We start from the raw sequence: 24021 nt of genomic DNA, 5'->3' as shown, positions 1-24021 counted from the left end.
ATGCAAACATTAATCAAACAGCACTGAAAATTTAGTATGTGGAATGTAAATCTCTCTCATTCTTATACAGATGGTCTTGGAAGATGCTGATGTTCAAACTCTGAGATTTAGAGTGACAGGAAAACAAAATTCATCTCTGGACAAGTTTCTCTTATCCTATACAGACCAGTATTAATACAGATACAGTGTTTAGCTGCTCAATATTACAAAAATACTTTCACAATTTAAAAAAAAATCAAATAATTTCTGCACTCTACAGTTCATTACCACAGTAACGTCTGTGTAAAAGGAATATTCGCATTTTTCTACGTAACTCCTGTTAAGCCCAAATTCATGGATGATCTGGCATCAATGCCTGCTCCTTGCTCTCACCCCTACTAGGCTTAATGCCAACGTGGGCACCTCATTCACTGTATGCAGCGCATAGGGAGCCTAAAATAGTCCTAAGCCCTCCATCACTGAGGAGCTGCATCATCAACTCATCTAAGGCAGCCTGAGGTAATGCTGACATTAACCCATCTTTGAGCAAGCTCGTCCCCAGAGGCTCTTCCCAAGCGAAATTACCAAGTGTACTTTCAGCTCCGGTCTTTAGGAACCTCCAGGATGAGCTGCTCTCCAAGGGGTTACTCCAGCTACACAGAGCCCATGTCCCTCACATAAACAAAGTTAAGGGGGGTGCCAGGCCTGGATAACAGCTTCTGCCTTCTCCCCTAAAGCTTCTCTAAAGCTTTCTGTGCCTCAGATGCAAGAAGACAAGCAAGGTGGATCACCTACAGATAGCCGAAATCCCTTCTGCCTGTGTTGACCCTACAGTTCCCCGTCCATTAGCTACAGGCAAGGGTGGACAACCCTGTCCCTCACCTTAACCGCAGCTTGCCAGCGGCTCACATTCACCTCCCTGACCAGGAGGACATCCCGTCACCACAGAAAGCACACTGGAGGGGGCACAGTGCTGCAAACACTGAGGTAATTTAGAGAAGTGCAGCTTTCCCACAACTCATTCAACAGGCAAGCTGGCTTTATTTCTCAGCTGTATAAATGGGTAGTCCGGGTCTTCTGTACATTCCATTAATCGGAAATTCTTTACATTATTAACATAATAAATAACATTTACTCAGCTGTGCAAGTCAGAGTGCAAATCAAATTGCACCACTACTGAAGTAGATAGCTCATCAAAGCACATATTTAAAGTTAAAAGCAAGATGCCAGGGCTGAACGGCATGATTGAGGCACTTGCAATTTAAAACACTTGTGGTTTATCTCATGCCTTTACCACCCAAAGCTGCAGACTAGGAGATGGGTTATTATTCCCTGTCCTTTTGCTTCTTCATAAAGTACAGTTGTGAAGAAAAATTTCCCTCTTTAGACTTGAATTTAATGAATTATTAAGGAAAATAATTTGGAAAAACTATTTTGCTCCTTTTTTGAGTACTCAAACATCCCCTGCCATTAATGCTGAGTAATGCAATGCAGCAGAACAAGAACTAGGAAAGCTTTTTGAGGAGAGCTACGCAGGACACCTTTCCAAGGGTTTACCTGTTCTCCCTTAAGACTCTCTCAGGGCTCGAGTAACTGCAGCTGCACGCACAACAGAACTGGGAAAAGCCCTTCAGACTTCAGGTCACAGCATCATTTTCAAACAAGACGCATCATGAGAAGCCTCCCACTGCACAGTTCAACAACAGCGTGAAATCGCACTGGCATTTCACACACACCAACCCATGGTGCTCGGTGTGCTGAAACTGGAGGGACTGCTGGAGCCATAACACGAAAGGAACTGGTGGAGACCTACGTTTAGATTTGGTGGCTGAGTACCTTAAAAATGAAATGTCTTTTAAGCTAGACCATAATATATACAATCACACTCAGGGATGGAGAGTTAAGGGCTCGTATTTCAAAAGTGCACTTCACATCCAGTAGTCTCTTTCACACAGCAAGAAAGGCAGCTGCTTCATATCCAGAATGGGAGAAAGTTTGACTGGGATGGTTTGAGAACATCTCCTGCAGTAGAGTCAGTAGTCCCAGCTGATATCGTCTTTCTGTAGCGAAGTCTGTATGGTCTGCATGTCTCTCAACAACTGAAGATTTTTCCGACTCTTCTCTCCAGGTTTCACCTTGATGGGACCAGCATTCTTTCCCTTTGTGGTTACTGTAGTTGTTACTTTAACCTCACTCACGGGGAACCTGCTGTCTTTTATTTGTTTAGCAGAAGTCTTTTTGGACTTGCATTCTCTTTTAAGTCTCTCTAGCTGAAAAAGAAGCCCGAAGAAAAACATTAAGCAGTGACCTTGTTTCAGTTTGTGTTCTGCAATTGTTCCAGACAGCTGAAATATCCCACCACTCATCTCACTCAGTTAAGCAAACGGATGCGTCTAAGTTGCCCTGAATAATAACTATTTTATTTTCCTTTACACAGCATTGCTGTATTTGCATCTTTAGAACTGTGTTCAGCTTATAGTCTGAACTACGAGGTTATCTCTTTAAAAACTGACAAGTTGATTACGGGGGAATGTCTCCATCATGAACATAATAGAAAAAAATTATATATGACAAAAACTTGATTTGCCACTGTTACCATTTAGTGATTAAAAAAAGCCAAAACAACAACCAACAAGTAGAAAACAATTTTTTCTATATATAGGTTACTAGAAGTTCCATGTGAAAAACAGCATTTCACAAGGACTTTCCCCAGGTGTCTGTGCAGCTGGTTGTCGCTAGGGTCCTCATGCAAAGCAGTTGCTTTGGTTCAGCACAGCTGTTTCACATGTGCCAGGAGTGAGCGTAACTGATCAGAACACAGGTACCTCCTGACACATCAGAGCATGCAGAGCAGTCGACACACTGGAGGGAAGGGATGCCCTCCAGAGGGACCTTAACAGGCTTGAGAGGTGTAGCCATGCATGTAGCCATCATGAAATTCAACAAAGCCAAGTGCAAGGTCCTGCATGTGCGTTGGGGCAATCCCAAGCACAAATAAAGGCTGGGTGGAGAATGGCTTGAGAGCAGCCCTGAGGACAAGGACTTGGGGGTGCTGGTGGACAAGAAGCTCAACATGAGCTGGCAAATGCATGCTTGCAGCCCAGAAAGCCAACTGTGTCCTGGGCTGCATCAAAAGAAGCATGGCCAGCAGGTCAGGGGAGGTGATTCTGCCCCTCTGCTCCACTCTGGTGAGACCCCACCTGGAGTACTGCGTCCAGCTCTGGAGTCCTCAGCACGAGAAGGACATGGACCTGTTGCAGCAGGTCCAGAGGACGGCCACAAAAATGATAAGGGGGATGGAGTACCTTTCCTAGGAAGACAGGCTGAGAGAGTTGGGATTGTTCAGCCTGGAGAAGAGAAAGCTACAGGGAGACCTTATAGCGGCCTTCCAGTACCTAAAGGGGGCCTACAGGAAGGATGGGGAGGGATTCTTCATCAGGAAGTATAGCAATAGGATAAGGGGCAACAGTTTTAAACTCAAAGAGGGGAGACTTAGATTAGATACTAGGTAGAATTTCTTTATTGTGAGGGTGGTGAGACACTGGAACAGGTTGCCCAGGGAAGTTGTGGATACCCCACCCCTGGAAGTGTTCAAGGCCAGGCTGGATGGGGCTTTGAGCAGCCTGGTCTAGTGGGAGGTTCCCTGCCCACTAGAGGGGGGGTTGGAACTAGATGGTCTTTAAGGTCCCTTCCAACCCAAACCACTCTCTGGTTCTGTGATATCTGATCAGAATTGTCTCCCAGACAGACCGCTGGGGGCCCACGAAGCAGGCTCACACCTTGCAGCCCTGTATGCTGTTTCTCAGATTGTGTATTGCCCCCCCAGCTTATGCTGTGTTTACAGAATTCAACAGCTGTGGGATTTGCTATCACACAGTAGACAATCATTCCCCTGTCTTGGGGATGAGAGGAGCGTAAAAGGCAACGCAAGAGCAGAAAGCTCTGCTCGGGACATGATGAAGAGTGGGCACAAGGCTGACATGGTAAGACAGAAAGGATAGTCCTGCAGAAATACTGGGATAGAAAGATGGAGGCTTGCAGACTAACTTTGGGACATCAAAGCTAAAGCTAGGCACTACCGCTCTACAGCTATATTCAATTGCTGCTGAATTAGAATATAGTGTAAAAAAACCCTTAATACAGAAACTCTACAGAAGCACAAACATAATCAAAATGAACTCACCTGCAACCGATGCCTCCGGACTTTGCTGATCTGGTCTGCCTTTGCTTCCATCTTTCCCACCAGCACCTCAAGTTCCCTCTCTAGATCTTCCCTCACAGCAATGGTTGGGGCTTCCTGGACAAGCTTTGACAGCTGCTGGTGATCACTAGCATGGAATTCAGACAGAACAAAGCCTGCATCAGACACCCTTGGCTTCTAGTGCTTGTACACCCAGTTCAGAAATAACACTTTTAGGAAACAATAGCGTCATCAGACATGTTCAACATGCCATAATGACCCAGTAAGAACAGTTTTGCTGGTTAACAGCATTGTTACAGTAGCACATCCTGGTGGCAGGGTGCTGCAACACTAGGTTTCAATAACTTAAGTAGCTTCAAACTTCAATGCACACATTCAAAATAATGAAATAACCCGTTGAGGGCATGATCTCAGCACTCACTCAGTTACTATTTTGTGTCTAGCCACTGCAGTTGCGCAGTGGGATAACAATTCATGTTCTGTTAAGCCAGACAAGCAAAACGACCGGTAAAGATGTCCTTTAACGAAGTATTTGTCCGTTGCATCAGGGGCTGTTACCACACTTCTCCCCTACCCCTCACAAATTCAATACTGCTGCATATAAACACAGGTATGGAGTCCAGACTTTATCAGAATCCCTCTTTAACTGCAAGGAGAAATGACAGCCTCTACAGCCAGTTGAACAGAGATAAGCTAGAGACTTCCTAAAACTAACTCCTTTCTCAGGCAAAACCTTCCAAAAATACAAAGCATCTACACTGATAATCTGCAAGGAAGAATACACCAAACTCACAAACTCATCTGTCCAAATTCATCTTGTAGTGTCAGCAACACTTCTGAGAGCTCTTCCTGGGATGAAGAAGACTCCTTTGGCAGAGATGACTTTCTGCTTTTGCTGGCAGGATGACCAGTACTGATAGATTTTGCCAGTGGAGTATCATTTACCACACGACTGTTACACAAAGCTTTCGTGTGCTGTTTCATCAGGTGTAGGACATGTTGCACGTTGGCACCAACTGAATGACTGGGACTGGTAGACTAGAAGGAAAAATCAAAGAGACTTATTTTAAACAGCATTGTCAACAACCTACTTGATAATAATAGGTAACATTTAAAAACAATAATATTTTGATTTGCTGTCAGCAATGTATTTTTTTGTTTGAATGAATATGCACCAACAAGAACAGCTTGACAAGCATAGAGAAGACCCTGTTTTGGAAATGCCAGTTCAGCAAATTATCAATATTCAACAAGCCTTTTGAAGACAAACTGGAAGAAAAGAGTCAAAGTAAATGAAATGATCTGACCACTGGGTGTCAGGAGTGCACCAAGCCAAAGCCACTCAAGGAGCTGCAGCTACTGAGCATTAAGCTTTGGAATTAAGCAGCTCACCTTCCCAGCTACAAAGGGTACATCACCCAGACACAGTCTGTAATGGGGCTGCGTAGTGAGATGGCTTGTATGAGAGCATTTCTGGAAGGAAAGAAGAGAGAAATGTTTATCGAAGATGACACTACAGCAAACCCATTTTCCCTCTGCATTGTAATAAAAGAGGCAACCTACCTTCCTGTTTGCCTGCATGCACCCTAATTTTACTCCTCAGTAATTGCCCTTCTCTTCCCCCCATGTTACCTTCTCTGGCTGCTTAGTTTTCTTCCTGGGCTTTCTTGCTTTTGGAGAAAGCAATGGTGATGCTGCTTGAATCAGTAGTCTGTTGGTTTCCAGGCCTGTCTGAAGCTTTAATTGAGGAAATAAGGGGAGTTACTGGAATTATATTAATAGTTAATCAGAGACAAAGTAAGCTGAGATTTGCAAAACAACAGTTTTTAAAATACAGGCTCTCTGAAAGCAAGGGCTGCAAGACTTCAGGATGCTTCTGTAGTCCAAGGTCAATTTAAACCTGATCTAGTTGAAGATGTCCCTGCTTACTGCAGGGGGGTTGGACTAGATGACCTTTAAAGGTCCCTTCCAACCCAACACGTTCTGCGATTCTAAACATTGAATAAGAATACTTCCTCTGGTAGCACTACTCATCACTAATCCTAGTAAGTTAGAGAATGAGTCTTACTGCATTATTCCCATGCAGGCAAGCGCCAAAATGTCAGCCGTGCTTTACACTTGACAAGATACTAGGGAAGTCAAGCCACCCAACCCTGCTCAATTGATCCTGTGGCAGACAGTAACAGACAACTATTTCTTCTGTTCTATTAAATTTGACATTAAAAAAGGGAAAAAAAAAACCTCAACCAAATGTCTACGAGAAGAGAAAAGGTTAGGATTCTCACTGTCAACAGTGAGCTCTACATTCTTCACTGTTCCTTCCACAAGGAAGCTATGGCACAGCTTTAGAAATCACCTCCTAACCAATCTCAACTAGAAGCATTCACAGAACAATTAATCCTGATTAATTTGAGACAGCCTTTCCACTCTCCCCCCAAACTCACAGAAAGAGTTGATGCTAGAGCCTACCACATTACCTACATACTTCCTCAGCATACAATATTTAATGAACACAACGCTTCCAGGTTAGAAGACCAGTGTCCTTATGGGCTCGTAACCAATAGTATGTTGCCTCTTTTTTGCCTTCATGTACAATATTTCTAGTTAAAATTATGAATAAGGGACTACACTCGTTGACCTTGATTTATTTAAAGCAGAGGTCCCCATGCATCCTCAACAATGAATTTCTACTCCTCTTTTCCAAGTAGCTTCTTTTATTGAAGAAATCAAACTTCAGTGCACAGGTGCTGTTAGAAAAAGGCTTCCAAAAAGCTCACAGAACTTCAGAACATTTGGTACCTCACACAGACGGGAAAAAAAAAAAAAAAAAAAAAGACTAAGCCAAGGCTTTCATTATTTTATGTATGGGAGGCACTTTCAGCAAGTTTAGTTGAAAAGTTGGTGTAAAGGAAGGGCTAATTACAGTGCATACCAGTACAAAAGAAATTTCCTGTTGGTTACCTCAGCTGCTTTTTCCTGGACAAGCTTCCTCGCGTGTTCTTCCTCCTGAAGCTTCTGTTCCAGCTCTTTCATTTTTTTCTAGTCCAAGTTGAATAAAAATAATAGCATTACTAATGAAACAATCCTTTTTTTACTGAAGCCTACAATACTAAGAGCCTGAGCAAAAGCGTATCAGTTCAACTTACGACTTAAAACTAAGTGAAGACTTCAGCATTAGAATGACGGCTGAAATTTTGTCTGTACAAGTACAGCAGTCAAAGGCATAAAGATAGCAGTCAAGCGCTTAAGCTTAAAACCTAACTGATTTTTGTATTTAAATTCAGACACCAATTGCGGAAGTAAAATCGTAGCCTACAGGGAGAATAATACACAAGGCTCTCTCCCCCTCTTCAGTTGTAAAAACAACCTAGGAAGTAGATTGTTTTGAGCACATTATCCTGAAAGATTTTACAGAACAGAAGGGCTAACAAAGCTATATCGCAAATCATTATAAGCTGAGAGATACTTGCTTTATTTAGATCACTAAATTTCTGTAACTTAAACATTTAAAAGAGAAAAACTTTTGAACTTATAACCAACTTATTAATAAAGAAGAGGAGGGAAGTTTGTATGATGCCTCTGAGATATCTTTAAGCAAAACTGAAGCAATTTCATCTTTTTATGGCTAAAAATGTGTAAGTTGTCTTTTGAAAGCCCCTTTCAAAGACAATTAAGGAGGAAGGCACACATTTCTTTGTAAACCCTCCAACAAGATGAAAACCTTTTTTAAAGCAGGATACACTTAAATTCCCAATGTGAAAGTTATTAAATAACTTTCTGATTTTATACAGCAGAGTGAAAACATGATCCAGTGCTCCAGTACACAAAACAGCTTCCCTTCTCTTCCCCTAAAGAGTGACCATTATTCACAGAACCACTAATCAAACTTAAGTCAAAAAAGCATGCAATTCACAGTAACAGCTATATTTGTACACTTCTTTTTTTAATAAACTCAAACTCAAAGAGCTTTTAAATATTTGCATTCTGCTTTACTTAAGCATTAACCGCAAGATTAACATCACCAGCTGTTATACAAAGGTGTTAAAAGGCAAACCCCTGGATAAACACTGAGGACAAAGGCACTGTATATAAAGGAACCAACTTTTTCTGTTGAACAAAAGAAGTCTTTTGACTAATTTTTTTCCCCATTCAAATCAGTTATATTCCAGGTAACTCTAATCTTTCACCCTTTACAACATATGGCACAATTCTTGATTTCCATGTGGCCGGTCACACAAAGATCTTTAACCTGTTACATATAAAAGAATTTTTAATGTGGAAATCCTGAAGCAACTCTTCTATTTGAACAGAAGACTGACGTGAAGCTGGGCCAATGCTTCTGTACCAAAACAAACCAAGTATTCACTCAGCCAGCTGTTCAGCTCAAACTGCACAGGAAGAGCGTCAGACCCTGTTGGAAGTTATCTATCCAAATTATTTTCCCAAAATAGTTTTTTTTTCCCTTGCTTATAGAAAAATGTTATCACTCAATCCATCTTCCAAACTCAGCTCTCCCTTAGGCAGACACAGATTACTGGGGACTGAGGCCAGAGGGCCAGCTAAGAGCAAACACACACATGCACCCTGGACACACTGCCCATCACGTAAGGTAGCATGGCACAGAAGGGCCCTGCAGGTCAGCACTGGGCTGCCTAAAATGCTCTGCTCCATCATCACTAACATCTGCAAAAAATCTCAGTGAAAAAAATACAAATATTTCAACATGTGTTTTTTCCCAATTTCTAAAGAAATGAAGTTTCGTGTGATCACCTTACCTATCCTTCTGGTTGCCACTGAAATAAATTTCGAACAACTTTAACCAAAGACAGAAAGTTTTGAGCCCTCAAAGATACAGAACACCTGTATTTCTAAAAAGCAGCTGCTGTGATAAACATCCAAATTAGTTCCACCAGAGAGGAAATGTCTCCAGTGTGAAGACAGCTTTTACCTCTGTGCTTAACTACCTTGCAAATTAGCACCTACTTGACAGCTGAGCAGTCAGCTTACACCCAATTGTAACAGGGCAGGTGCTGCTTCTCACCACCTGGCAATTTAAGGATACAGGAAAAATGAGAGGTGCAGGTAGCGTACAGCCACAACAGGATGTGAGGATTCATTATTTCTGTTGTTCACAGAATGGTGTGGTTTTATTAAGTCTCATTGTTAGCATTAAGTCGCATTGTTGCAGGGATGAAACAAGGAAAGCCAAGGCTGCCTTGGAATTAAACCTGGCTAGGGATGTCAGGCTCAACAGGAAGGACTTCTACAAGTATATTGGAAGCAAAAGGAAGACCAGAGAAGTTGTGGGCCTGCTGTTGAATGAAACAGGAGCCATGGTGACAGAGGATGCGGAGAAGGCGGAGTTACTGAACGCCTTCTTTGCTTCGGTCTTTACTGCTCAGCCCAACCCTCAGGAATCCCAGGCATTAGGGGAAGTAACAGGGAAAGAAGATGACTTCCCTTGGGTTGAGGAGGATCGAGTGAGAGATCAATTAGATATTCACAAGTCCATGGGCCCTGATGGGATGCACCTGAGAGTGCTGAGGGAGCTGGTGGAAGTCATTGCTGGGCCACTCTCCATCATCTTTGAAAGGTCCTGGAGAACAGGCGAGGTGCCTGAGGACTGGAGGAAAGCCAATGTCACTCCAGTCTTCAAAAGGGGCAAGAAGGAGGAGCCGGGGACCTACAGGCCGGTCAGCCTCACCTTCATCCCTGGAAAGATGATGGAACAGCTCGTTCTGGGCATCATCTCAAGGCATGTGGAAGAAAAGAAAGCTATCAGAAGTACTCAACATGGACTCACCAAGGGGAAATCATGTCTGACTAATCTGATAGACTTCTGTGATGGCATGACTGGATGGATAGATGAGGGGAGGGCGGTAGATGTGGTCTACCTTGACTTAAGCAAGGCGTCTGGCAGAGTCTCCCACAGCATCCTCATAGGGAAGCTTAGGAAGAGTGGGTTAGATGAATGGACAGTAAGGTGGATAGATAACTGGTTGAAAGACAGAGCTCAGAGGGTAGTGGTTAGGGGCACAGAGTCTAGTTGGAGGTCAGTGACAAGTGGTGTTCCCCAGGGGTCAGTACTGGGTCCAGTCCAATATATTCATCAATGACCTGGATGAGGGGATAGAGTGCACCCTCAGCAGGTTTGCTGATGACACAAAGCTGGGGGGGTGGCTGACATGCCAGAAGGCTGTGCCACCATACAGAGAGACCTGGACAGGCTGGAGAGTTGGGTGGAGAGGAACCTTATGAAATTCAATAAGGGCAAGTGTAGGGTGCTGCACCTGGGGAGGAACAACCCCATGCACCAGTACAGGTTGGGGGCTGACCTGCTGGAGAGCAGCTCTGTGGAAAGAGACCTGGGAGTCCTGGTGGGCAACAGGATGACCATGAGCCAGCAATGTGCCCTTGTGGCCAAGAAGGCCAATGGCATCCTGGGGTGCATCAAGAAGAGTGTGGCCAGCAGGTGGAGGGAGGTCATCCTCCCCCTCTACTCTGCCCTGGTGAGGCCACACCTGGAGTACTGTGTCCAGTTCTGGGCTCCCTGGTTCAAGAGGGACAGGGAACTGCTGGAGAGGGTGCAGCAGAAAGCTACCAAGATGATTAGGGGACTGGAACACCTCTCTTATGAAGAAAGGCTGAGGGATTTGGGTCTCTTCAGTCTGGAAAAAAGACGGCTGAGGGGGGATCTTACCAACACTTATAAATACTTAAAAGGTGGGTGTCAGGAGGATGGGGCCAGGCTCTTTTCAGTGGTGTCTGGGGACAGGACAAGAGGTAACAGGCACAAACTTGAGCATAGGAAGTTCCACCTAAACATGAGGAGGAACTTTTTTGCTTTGAGGGTAGCAGAGCACTGAAGCTCCAACTCTGGAGACATTCAAAACCCACCTGGACGCATTCCTGTGCAACCTGCTCTGGGTGACCCTGCTCTGGCAGGGGGTTGGACTAGATGATCTCCAGAGATCCCTTCCAACCCTATGATTCTATGATTAAGAAAAGATCCATTACTACCAACTACAGTTCTTGAAAATGTGTCATCTACATATACCTTCAAATTCTAGCCATACGCAAGACCAGAGCCCAAACCACGCTTTTAGGGAATAATCCCATCCCCTTACTCCATCCTCAGATACAGCCATGCTCAGACTCTCTCCATCAGCTGTCCAGAGACTGCACTGTGGGACTACAGTTGCAATAAACTTACACTAGAAAAAGCTTCTGAGGCAAGTACTCCAATTAGGAGGCCTTCACATGAGTAAGAATCTCAGCATTTCCTTTTCACAGCTAACATTAATAATGACAAATTGCTTGAAGGTAACACTTATAGCTAAGTAGTGGCTCTGCAGGTTTTAGAGATTAAATGCTCTCAGTAAGATCCACACACAACTTGTGCTCCAGCAGTGTCTGAAATCAGAGGCAGTTAAATCACTGCTTGCTCATGAGTAGTCATCTCACCACTTTCCATTCATTTCAGTGCACAAGGTATGGAAATATTCTTTTTTATCTACTTCTTGCTACAACTTAAACCTGCAAACATTCCTACCAACTAAAGCAGAGACTGAAGGGGCAACAGATGCAACTGTTTTGAGCAAAGTGTGCCATCATCCTTCCAGGATTACAAGGTAACACTTGACACATGGATGCTCACATAGAAACACACCCTGCAAGCACAGTGCCGGATACACCTGTCAATTACAAAACAACTCATGACAACAAAGTGATCACAAGGAAAATGACCTTTAGTCAGAACTAAATCCAGATTTCTCAGCTCCTACAATTGATTTAAAATTTTGTGAATTTAACACCCAATTCCACTAAAATAGACTTGTGACAACCACAAATTCCTGAAGATATCAGAGACATCTAGTTTGATACAGGAAAAAACCCAAACAAACACAAACTGTTACACTGAAATTATGTTTGCAAGCCAGGTACAAAAAAACCCAACCATGTCCACCAAACTCCAGCTGCTATGAGTCAAAAGCTTGATAAAAGCCCTTGAGAAAGGAACTCCTGTTGCTGAAACAGTTATTTCAGCCCTGGAGGAGCCTACTACTACTTTCAGTGAACAAGGCCCAGGAGACATCATGTCTGAAAGAATCCGGCCCAGGTGAACAATGCAGGTACTTTTACTCCATAAATGCAGCTTACAAAAATGGGGTGTAAGGATCTTAAACAGCTTGTTACAACTGCCTTCAGTCAGGGACTCCCAAGAATAGCTGTCGTGTCTGAAGGTCCTGCAGCAGACCAACTAGCTAAAGATTTACTATCAAACATCTCCTTGTGTACTCCTGGAAAAACACCATCTACTGTAGCACCTGTTAAGGGCTGGAGTGCAGGGTGGCAAGCCTACAATTTTGACAGAGTCCAGAGCTGTCCTCAATACCACAGTCTAATCATGTACTATCTGCTGCTTTCGGATGGAGGAAATTTGCAGGTGGAAGCCCAGTTAAGCCCTCTGTTCCCATGCTTAGGAGTGTTGTGGTCTCGCTATAGTGCCGGGAAGAGGTATGTGGACCAGACTTCAGAAGCCAACACTACAGATGGTACACAGAAAGAATATGACCAAATACAGTTGTGTTGAACTTATAAAAAAGCTACCGAGTCAAAAGGAATCCTGAAGAGGCAAACTGATTCAAACACTGACAGACAGAGCTAGAGGCTAAGCAATGCTAGGCTCCAGAGCTCTGCAAGTAAAATAACTAGTAATTATTTTCCTTAAGGAGAAGGGCAAATGGCTAAGAGGAAAAAAGAAAAACAACAAGCAAACCCACATAAATCAAGTCAAATCTGGGTCATAACAGAATATAACTGCTAGCATCCAGCATCATGCAAGGCAACTCAGAAGCTGGCAGCTTAGGAATGCCCGCAGTCCTACATGCCTATGCACCAACTAACCACAAAAAAGGAACACCAACAGAGACCGCTAAGGCTAAACAAAGTGTAGTGACATAAAGCCTACTTAGACTTCCAGCAGTAACTGCAAGTTTTTACAACACTTGCTTGAAGAAGATACTTAGTTGCTTTCTCCACAGCACAAAGTTTTGCTCAGCCCTATTATTGACATATAGCTATAAAGTGCTGATTACAATAAACAAGATAAATCTGATACAGTATCCAGTACAAATGACAGACCTCTGCTATGGACTGCATGGTAGTAAGTCTGCTGTACTCTTTTTCCAGCATATCCAGCTTTTCCAACTTAGACTGAACATGTGATTGATCAAGCAGCCGATCTCTCTCCAACGAACCCTTGAAGGGAGAAGTGAAAAGCAAAACAATTATAAGCACAATAAACCAAGACCATCTATAGTAAGCCTTGTGTCTGCAGCACAAAAGGAAACCATAAACAGTCCAAAGTAGCTACTACTTCCCTCTGTGCATTTTTAAACGGTGCTACAATTAGGGAGCAACTGCGCCACTGGCTCAATCAACACTGGGAGCCTCACACTCAACCAGATTCAGATGGGAGAGAATTCTGTAGAGTCTCTTCTCCTTCCGAACCCAATGTGGTAAAAAATTCTCATTACTCAGCTATTAGAGATAGCTTTCTGAATATTTTTTCTTCGGTAAATATCTAATAGAGTGAAACAGAATAGCCACTGAGACCAATGAACAGAGCTCTAGGAGATCCATACTCCTATAAAACAAAATTCAAGTTCATTTTAGATATAGGCCCAATCCCAGAGTCACTGATGGTGGGAAATAGAAATTTTACTATTATTTCTACAGAATCAGTATTTCAGCCCCAGTTTAGCAAAAGCAGTACTAGTAAAGTAAATCCCTTAAGACCCGAAGAGTGTAAACACGAAAGGGAGGATTTTTTCCCAGTGGCACATGGGTATGTAACACTTGAGGGATAAGGATGAGCTTCTGCAGTAAGTCAAGCACTCAGAAGCAATCAATTCTTACTAATATTAGAGCCTGATACTGCCTTAGAGACAGGTCACAAAGTCCGAAAATACCACAGTCCAGATAAGACCGGGAAATTTAAGTAGGAAAATTATCCACACCCAAGTATATTAAAGCTATCCAAAATAGACATCCATGCTTAAAGATAATAAAATTACAGCAACTACAAAAAATCATGACATAGTTCATGATTTTTATAATTTAACTCCAAGATAATCTTGAGAACATACCTGTTTCTCCAAGAGATGCGACTTCTCATCTTCTGCATGCTGGATCATTCTTCTCATGTAGTCCAGCTGTTTCTCTAAAAGGCTGCACCGAGACTCAGCAGCTGCCAGCTGAGAAGCCAGTTCTGAAGTTAAAAGGCAGAAAAGTGAAACCATGCATTGATTGTTCCTGGGATTTTTTTTGTTTTCGGGACAGCATCAAAACAAACAGGAAAAGGACCATCTAAAGAAACCCACTGACTAAGCCTCCTGAACTTCTGTATGCATGCAAATCCTTGAAACAAAGTATGTTTTTAGAATTATTTATTGTCTGTCTGTGTGTCACTGCAAAAGATGCTGAACAAACTATATTAAATTAATTAATTAAAAAATAATTCTCAGCACAGAAAAGACAAGGACCTGTTGAAGCAGGTCCAGAGGAGGGCCACAAAGATGATCAGAGGGCTGGAGCACCTCTGCTATGAGGACAGGCTGAGAGAGTTAGGGTTGTTCAGCCTGGAGAAGAGAAGGCTCCAGGGAGACCTGTTAACAGCCTTCCAGCACTTAAAGGGGGGCTACAGGAAAGATGGCGACGAACTTTTTAGCAGGGTCTGTTGCTATAGAACAAAGGTTAACGGTTTTAAACAAGAAGAGGGTAGATTCAGACTAGATATAAGGAATAAATTTTTGACAGTGAGGGTGATGAAACTCTGGGCAGGTTGCCCAGAGTGTTTCCAGGGATAGGGCATCTACAACCATTCCAGGCCAGGTTGGACAGGGCTTTGAGCATCCTGATCTAGTTGAAGATGTCTGTGCTCATTGCAGGGATGTTGGACTAGATGACCTTTAAAGGTCCCTTCCAAACGAACCTATTCTATGATTCTGTGAAAACAGTTTTCTGCATTGATAAAGCTCAAATTTCATCCACAATAGTGTTCTGTAGTATCTATATAAAGTTTGCAAAAACCTTGATTTTTCTTTGACACTTCAGTCTTGTCATGCTCTTTGTGTTGCATTTGTTCACTCAGCACTTTTTTATAGTCTGCTGTTTCTCTGCTGAGGTGTTTTACGTTCTCCTCTGCCTGAAGCCGTTCTAACTCCAGTCGATGAATTTTTTCCTGGAGGTTCTTCAGAGCAGAAAATATTGCTGTAATTGAACAAGTACCTTTTATTAGATACCATCAAATCGCCACTTCAAGAAAACATTGAACTTGAAACCTTTTGATAAAAGCATGTTATGTAAGAAAGTCAGAGTGTTCCTTACCAGCATCCAAGGCTCCTTCCAGGAATTAAGACCCGCTTCCCGTGAAACCATAACTGATCCTAAAACTAGTCTCAAATGAATAGATAGGGCGTCTATTGGTGCATACCTTCATCTGAAACATTTGGGAAAGATGCATCCATTTCCCAGAACAAGACACATAAATATTCTGTAGACTAAGTACAAACAGTGCATCTTCTGACTCTTTATCAAAAGGAAATGAAAGGTCAGAACTAGGTAGCTAAAACAGTGTCAGCTCTTGTTATTATTATTCCTCTACCAGTGCATGCTAGCACAACAAATACAAAAACACAACGTTCTTATGAATAGTCACAGAGCAGAATAAAGATTAGCTATTAGACAGACCATAAAAACATTTAAGTGGCAGCTCTTTTTTGATTCTTCTGTTTTTGCACTTGTGTTCCCCTCCTCCCCCCCAAGACATCCATCTCCTTTTGAGCTGAAAAACTTTCCCTCTTCCTGTTCCATTCCCTGCTTTGACAATTACTCAAGAAAACCTTTATATATTCATCACCACAAAAAGAAAGCAGTTGTAATAGAACTCACATCACCTTGCAATTAGACCATCTGCTGGTAATCTGATGCATTACATCTCTTTGCTGTATTGTTTAATTCTGCAGAGGGAACCATAACCATAAACCTATAAGCCCTATATAGTCCTGTTAAAGTAAAACACAGGAACATCTGTACACAGAGCTCATATAGCAGACTAATCTGCAAGGTCACATTAACCCACTCCTTTGTGCTTAAACTCACTCTAGAGAAAGAATACACCACCTTTATTACCAAATGCACAAGCACAGAAAAGTTGAGACTGCGTATTTGTTTGAGTTTCAGATTACGAAAAACCCCAACAAACAATAGTTATCAGAATTCATTTTACCAGGGTAAAAAGTCATCAAATCTTGAAGTGCAGAACAGCACATTCTAACGTGACATCAACAAAAACTACCTGCTTTAAGGTACCTGTTAGGTAAATAAGAAGTGGGTGACAGCAGTCACAGTTAAGGAGAAGTTACAGACAGCTCGGCCCTTTTTGCAGGATCAGCGTCACCAACTGTACCCTCTTCTCTTTACTTATGTTACAGTTACTAGGACTCAGCTGAAATGGGCAGAGTTGAAACTATAAACAGCTTTGTTACCTTAGAGCTAAATTGAAATCTCTGTATATTTACAATAATGACTAACAAACTACAGGAATGAAGCAATTCAAGAAATGAATAGATAAAGATAAAACCCAACAGGATGCCAAGTATCATTCAGTCATCATTAGAGTATTAAAACCAACTATGTATGCTGAGACAAGCATATATACAAACAAATTCAAACCAAAATAAGCAGAATTTACTATATTTAATTTCGGGATTTTTCAATATGATTTTTTTTTTTAAATTAGGGGGTGGGAGTAACAGTAAGGACCCCCAAGCACAATCAAACCTACTTTCTCATCTGAAGTTAATTCCAATATCCTTAACCTTACTGAAATATACACTCCAGATGACTTTTGCATTTTTAAAACCTATGCAAAAAGCATAAGATAGTGTCATCTGTCTGTTGAATTGAATATTAAGTATATATTAATAGTTACGTAATTATTTTTTTAAATAAAGACATTTCATAATTTTTAAAAAGGGATATGATTTATCAGATTGTCTCCCTCTGCCTGTATACTTATTTCAGAGTTAGCAGACTCCCTGCTTGAAAAAAAGTTGCCAAGTGAAAACTTAGAAGTCAAAAGTTTGTCACTAATGCAACATAATCTACAAAACCACTCCTGCATCAGTAATTCATATGGAAGCTCTTTCCTGCACATCCAATTCTTTATCTGCCACAAGGTTCCTTTAGTTTTGTATCAACTGCACTCTAAAAACTGACGGCATTGAGCATACACTACATTTTAAATAGCGCTCCAAGAATTGAGATTTCATCTTCTAGGTCGTTAACATAGAAGTCTCTAATAATTCAGACATGAATTATGTTACTGGAACTGGGACTTGAGCCTATCATGCTGATTTTTCTACTTAGTTTGAGTAATATTAGGATTTATCCTAAATCTTTTTCACTTTTCTCCTTATAAGGAAAAAATATCAAGTTTTTCATGTAACTCCATGCAACTTGAGTCTTAAAGGGAGTATTTTTGCAGTGACCCGGAGCCAAACAGCTCACATTAAAGGATCAGTTCTGCACTTGCCTCCCAACTCCCCATGCTGCCTCCTATACATATCCCAAGGCAGGTCTGGAGTATGTCTCATTGCACGACAAGCCAAGGCACTAAAATAACAGAAAACTAACCAAGAATGTTTCTGTTCATGTCAGGTCAGGCAAGACGAATCTGCTTATCTGGAGATGAACACCAGGACCAGAGTGGGAAAGAAGGGAGAAGGAACAGCCTAGAAACGAGGAAGAACAAATGGGAGTAAAATCGCCTTCCTTTTTGGTGTTGTGAGCTCTCAGTTCAACACTATGCTGAACTTTTCTGTATCCTCCAAGCCTTCACTGATATAATAAATATTATTGCTATACTCTTTATCTATAAATTTTAATATTTCAACAGGGCCAAGCCTCCTCTTTTGCTCCAAACCAGTCTGGGGATTAAAGTATCCTTATTTCAAACTCAGCTATGAACTCGGGAGAGGAGGACTGGAGAAGGGGCAAAGAAAACAAGTCAGGACAACTTAATGAAGTACTCAATTTTACAGCTCTCTCCTACTGAAAAGGAGCATCTTTCTCCAGCTGTAAGAGTACCTCTTTCATTAGGTATTCTTCAGAAAGAGAAGCGCTAAGGACCTACAAAACAGGTAACCTGCACATCACTGGGAAGTGATAAAAATATAGTAAGACTGCAACCTTTGTAGATTTGAAGATACAGTATTTCACCACATGATTTGGAGACAGGTAAGAAAATAACCTTGTTTATCTATTACCTCTGCTGTTGCTTTCAGGATATGGAATCACTGGTTTCCGTGGGGAGCGCAGCAAATCTGAATTAATAAATGGCTTGTACTTTGGATATTCTATAAATGAAGCTGCCGAGAGTCCATCTGTGGCTGATGCAGAGTTATGAGTTTTGTGCAGATCATCCTGAAAACAAAACAAAGCCATTATTTAGCACATTTGTTCCCCTGTCACGACAACAAAACAGTAGAATCCAATTAGATGACGTGTAGAAGTACTACTGCAGGAGACTAATACCTCAAAAGCTGTATTTCTTTCCTTACATCAACTTTCCAAACATTCACTGTGTTTTGGATGATGCAATGACCAGAGGGGCCCACCTAGCTGTGAACACACTGTGCAGTCGGGACACCATTGAACTGTGTGCTTTCTAACAAGATTCTTCTAAGCAAAAGGGCCACAGCACTCATATAGCATGTTTATGGGTTTGACTCAAAAACTGGCTACCTGGCCTAAGCTTTCTGGTATGTGTATATGAATTAAATAAAATATGAATGCTTATTTTTAATGTGCTAAAGTCATTTCTCTCAACTGTACCCACCACTAAAAGTTTCAGTAACAGAATTTGAAGGTAACCTGAGAGAGAAGTGGGCTGCAGGCAGATGCAATGCTCCTGCAGCTTTCCACAGAACATTTACTTCACTAATTTGACAACTGAGCAATTGCTGATCTCGGCAGGGTTTTTTTAAGCTTTTGCAAACACCAATTATTGGGAGCATATTGTGACTTAAAGATAAAGTACAGGAAGTATTTGTGAAAATATCTCATAGAAAATCAGATATCAGCTCAAAATGCATTATGAGGAAGAAAAATAATACAGGTGACAAAAATTAAGAAAATGTGTAAGTTATTTAAAGCCTATACACAGCTAATTTCCTCTTATAAATAACAAATGATTTGTTATGCACAAGAAAATTAGGACCCTAAGTACCCTGAATATATCAATCAGTATTCCTAAGCACAGTTTTATGAATGCTTTGCAGTTTGCATTTATAACATTTCCTACACAACCTAAGTGCTTTTCTTGGAATAACTGCATTTGCGCAAGAACTTTTGCTACCACAGATGGCCAATTAGAACACTAATCCCTAATTAAGAATATATTTACAAAAATATTTCGAACAGATTTTTGCACGCGTGCACATACACGCTGTTTTATGCTCAGCAGCCATACTGGTCTTTGTAGAATGTGTAATGCTAAAGTCCAATGAAAGCCCGCTAACATTAAGATCTAAACTTCACTCCTGCAAAAATACCACCAGCGCTACAGGATACTAAATGCAGAATAATGAATAAGACCAAATAACAAAGGAAAAATGAACCAAGCAAAACACAGTACTTTATGCAGCAGGCAACAGAATAAGAGGAGCAACACAAACCTCAACAGCCCAAACAGCAGAAACTATTGATTCAAATATCAATCTACTGTTTTTGTCTGATATTCATTCAAATCAAAGGTACCCCACAAACCAGGCAAAAGAAAAGGTGAATGAGTCTGAGACCAAAGTAGGGCTGCCAGCATCACAATTTTTCTCGACATCTTTATTTTCCACCTGTAAAATCTCATCTGTGAGTTAAAAATAATTACATAAAAATCACAAACCACAGGGGTTTTTTGTTTGTTTTTACTGGCATAATTACAAGTTATCTAGCCAACAGCAGACTGATCCAAAGAAAATGCTAGCATACTCAAACATTTGAACGCCAAGTTACATAGAGCAAAACAAATACAGGCTTTCCACTAGTCGCCTGTCTTCTAAATTTCACCTGCATGCAGGTATAATTTGAATAGCAGAATAGTTAGTACAGCTATCTGCTTGAAACAAATACTGAAAAAATTGTCCTGAAATATTGTCTATTGTATAGGCAATCGTTCTTTGCCTATGCAATATCATCTAAAGAGCCACTTGCTACCGGCTATATTTTCATTATATGTTTAAGAAAAAGACTATCTTATATTCTGTTTCACAGTTACTTCTCAATACACCTGAGTGAAAAACTGAGAAAGTTTATGAAACAGCATTAAGGAATCTCCCATCACAAATCTCAGACAAAAATATCACACCTATTCTTTGCTCTTCACTTTCTCTCAAGTCATTAAAAATTACGTAAGTCTGTTTCTGCTCTTGGAAATTCTCATGGGGAGCATCACACTGTGATGCTCAGGAAAATCCTGAAACATAAAAATACATATGAAAATCAGGGAACACCATACATTTGTTCTGAATCTCAACCAGGCCACATTTGCTAACTAAATCTCGTCCCTTTCTGGGTATTCCCTATAGTCTTTCTTTCCTTAAGCCACACTAAAGCCTCATAATCGTAAATGAAGAAGCTTAAAGGTTCCACGAGGAGCTAAGTGCAACACTATGATGTAACAGTCACAAGCTGAGCACATTTAACCTTCACAGGTCTGAGGACATTACCTTCCAAAATTCATTGCTGCTGCCATCACCGGCCTACTCAAGCATGCAAAAGGGAACATTAAAACAGAGCAGTGACAGCTTAACACACTAGCAGCATGCAGTGACCTCCTGAAGATTCTGAAGCCTGAACACAGTAGGGGCAAAAAATAAAGGCACAACCTCACACAGACAGTTTTCAAAAACCAATCAGCAATTTGGGGCAGAAGGACGCTTTTCAAACCATGCAACCTGTATAGATGGTAAAAACAACCCACCATAATGCTGTCTCTTCTCTGATGCAGTAAAGAAATACAACACCATGAAAAACTATCCAGAAGACTATTAATCTCAGTGGTATACCAAATGTTTCAGCAAGAAAAAGGTAAAAAAATCTCTGTTTTTGTCATTATCATACACAATTTGACTAGATCCAATATTAAAAGTAAAAATAGCAGTGATTTATAACAAACTGTAGAACTAAAGAGGGAGAAATTTTGAGCATTTGCAGGAAGTCTCTCTGGCAATAACTGCAGCAAGAAAGCATGAAGACACCAAGCCTTTGGTACCAGCACTTTAGCACTGGGAAAAGGGACTTAAATAGAGTGGATGTATCACAAATTCTATACAGGTGCTCAGAACAGGGGAAAAAAAAAAAAAAAAGCTTGGTAATGCTTTAAATGACACCCAGTAGTCCTCACACTCCATTAACAAAAGGAAAAAAAAGAAAAAAAAAAGAAAAAAAAAAGGCTGAAATAGGGGAAAGTTATCTACAGACTGGGAAAAAAACAAAAATAACCAGGTATTGAATTCACCAAACATAAAATACTCAAGTACTTAGTTATCAGAACTTACAAAATAGCTATTTTGGAAGGACAATCTCAATTAGCAACCCGCCCTTGTCCCTCAGTGCTGCGTTACTGGGAGAGCAGGGAAGGAAGAACAGCCCCTATCAACCAGAGACCAACCCAAGTGCTGTCTGTGCCTGCCTGATAGAGAGCCATGTCAGGAGTGCCCTAAATTTGTATAACGTCTCTAGTTAAAAGCAGACATTAAAAAGTTAACTTAGTCAAGCCATTACATAAATTAAGGAAAAAAAAAAAGAGAAAATGTTGCCACAATACAGTATTTTTTGTTAAGTTTCTGCTGTAGCATGCCAGATGTATTAAAAGCAACTGTTTTCAGAGTTCAGGAAGTGTAAAGTTTGCTTTTTTCTTTTTTTCAACACATACAGAGTCTTCAGTAGTCAACTTTTTTCCTAAAAGTTTTTTTTTGTTGTTACTAACTAAATTAAGTAAACAGCCTACATTCATCTACTTAAGACTAAAACTAGTTTCCTTCCATCTTTCTCTATGCATGCTAGAAAAAAAAAAAAACAAAACCGTCAGGAAGGATACAGGAGGCCTCAAATCCTGCTGTCACCACTCTTGCTGGTGCAGGTGTAAACACGGGGGCACACTGCAGAGGCGGAGACAGAGAATATGAAGCTGGGTGCCCACCATGCAGTTATGGAGACCCCAAACCATGAACCCTCACGAGACATATCTTCCACACCATCATGCTGCACCCTTTTCACCATCTCTACTCCTCCTACATAAGGCACAGCTACTCACCAAAAAAAGCCAATCAAAAAACCCACTTGACTTCAGAGAGCTACAAACCTCAAGCCAAAACGTGAAACAAGGAACCCAAGTGGAAACTTGTGTTTGAGGCGATGATCTGGTGGAGGCAGGCAGCCCCACACACCCAGCTCAGTGCAGCTCGCTGTGCTTGCTCCAGCCCAGCCTCAATTTCTTCACGCCACCTGCCTGCAGTGGACTCGGGTCCCGTTCCTTCTCTACCCTCAGCACCTTGAGCAGGACACAAACAAGGAAATTCTGTCCCTCTGCACACCACCACCTACGCATTACCTCCAAACCTGCCAGCTGCTCCTGCAGGCCTAAGGACACAGGCATACACTGAAGTTAAACCTCAGTTTAAGGGAATGTTTTCGTCTTGTAAGTGGGAAGGAGCTGACGCAAAATCCACAGCCAGCTCTCCAAGAGCAGCTCGCTGTGCCAGCCTAACTGACCGTAATTACACAGTCCAACGCTTAATTGAGCCTCATCTGCCTTTGGAACAGGTGGTTTCAGAGTCACGACCCCAAGTTATTTCTGAAAACAAATCGAATTACAACATTTTAATCCCATTCGCTTACAAACGCGCTCTGCCGACACTGTCACGGGAAACAGTAACAAGGCTGCTACCACAGTACCTTTATCTTTTTCTAGCCCTTCTATAAAACATGTGTGCATATAGGATGGGTTTTAATACATTTAATCGCTGCATTTAAGAGACACAGGAGCTTTCACCGCCCGCGGTGCTCTGGGCAGGCCGGGGGCGAGCAGGCCGCTGCCCCGGACCCCGCCGCGGCCCCGCTCCGACCCTGACCCCCAGCCTGCCCACCATTCCCCTCACAGCGGCTGCGGCGCGGGCAAAGGCCCCGGGCCCACCTCCCCCCTCATGGCCTGCGCGGTGCCGCACGCCTGAGGAGACCCCGCCGGCGCTTACACCCGGCGCCGTGCAACGGGGGCCAGCCAGGCTCTTCCCCCCCTCCCCAAGCCGCCATAGCCCCCTCAGAGACGCGGCCCAGCCTCACCGTGCGCTGAAGACCGCGCGCCGCCGCCATGTCGGCCGGGGGCCCCACGCTCGCGCCTGTCCCTTTAAGGCACTCCTTTCGCGCCGATCGACTCCCACTTGATTGACACCGCGTCTTGCCAATGGGAAGGGAGGAAAAGCGTCTAAGCCCCACCCCTGAGCAGTGCGAGCCCCCGTCGCGGTCTCAGATTTGAGTGACAGCTGAGCTACCCAATAAAATAATAAGAAGGGTGCTTTTCAGCCAATCGAAGGGGACGAGACAACAGAGGCGGTGTGGCCTCCTACGGCCAATCGCTTGAGGTGTGTGGGAGGAGCGAGCGGCCGCGGGCACACGGCTCCTGCCGCGCACGCGCGGAGGGCAGGCGGCGGAAGAGGATGGTCTTTGTCAAAGTGAGCCCCCGCCCCCCGGCCAATGGGGGAGCAGAACTCGCCCGAGGC

General features: G+C 42.4%; 1 protein-coding gene across 1 annotated transcript; it reads right to left on the bottom strand.

Annotated features, from left to right (window-relative positions):
* Window positions 1-45: 45 nt before the first annotated feature.
* CEP57 (centrosomal protein 57) lies at window positions 46-23676 on the bottom strand. The gene is made up of 11 exons (XM_063329721.1): window positions 23585-23676; window positions 18514-18670; window positions 15275-15454; window positions 14332-14453; window positions 13325-13441; window positions 7142-7219; window positions 5813-5917; window positions 5573-5653; window positions 4974-5218; window positions 4163-4307; window positions 46-2249 (listed from the first exon to the last, which is right to left on the bottom strand). Exons 1-11 carry the CDS (start codon window positions 23612-23614, stop codon window positions 2013-2015), a joined length of 1497 nt encoding a protein of 498 aa, XP_063185791.1. The 5' UTR covers window positions 23615-23676; the 3' UTR covers window positions 46-2012.
* Window positions 23677-24021: the final 345 nt, after the last annotated feature.

Source organism: Chroicocephalus ridibundus, chromosome 1 (assembly GCF_963924245.1).
Source record: "Chroicocephalus ridibundus chromosome 1, bChrRid1.1, whole genome shotgun sequence".
Classification (NCBI taxonomy): Eukaryota; Metazoa; Chordata; class Aves; order Charadriiformes; family Laridae; genus Chroicocephalus; species Chroicocephalus ridibundus.
Note: the sequence above shows the minus strand (reverse complement) of the source record. Positions and strands in the feature narration are given on the sequence as shown.

What these genes read in the sequence shown, in the direction of transcription:
- CEP57 (XM_063329721.1), bottom strand. Translation starts at nt 23,614, where the DNA reads ATGGCGGCGGCGCGCGGTCTTCAGCGCACG. An exon ending in TCCAGGAAAAAGCAGCTGAG is followed by an intron (nt 5,918 to 7,141) that starts GTAACCAACAGG and finishes CCTCAATTAAAG; the next exon opens with CTTCAGACAGGCCTGGAAAC. An exon ending in GAATTTGGACAGATGAGTTT is followed by an intron (nt 4,308 to 4,973) that starts GTGAGTTTGGTG and finishes ATTCCATGCTAG; the next exon opens with TGATCACCAGCAGCTGTCAA.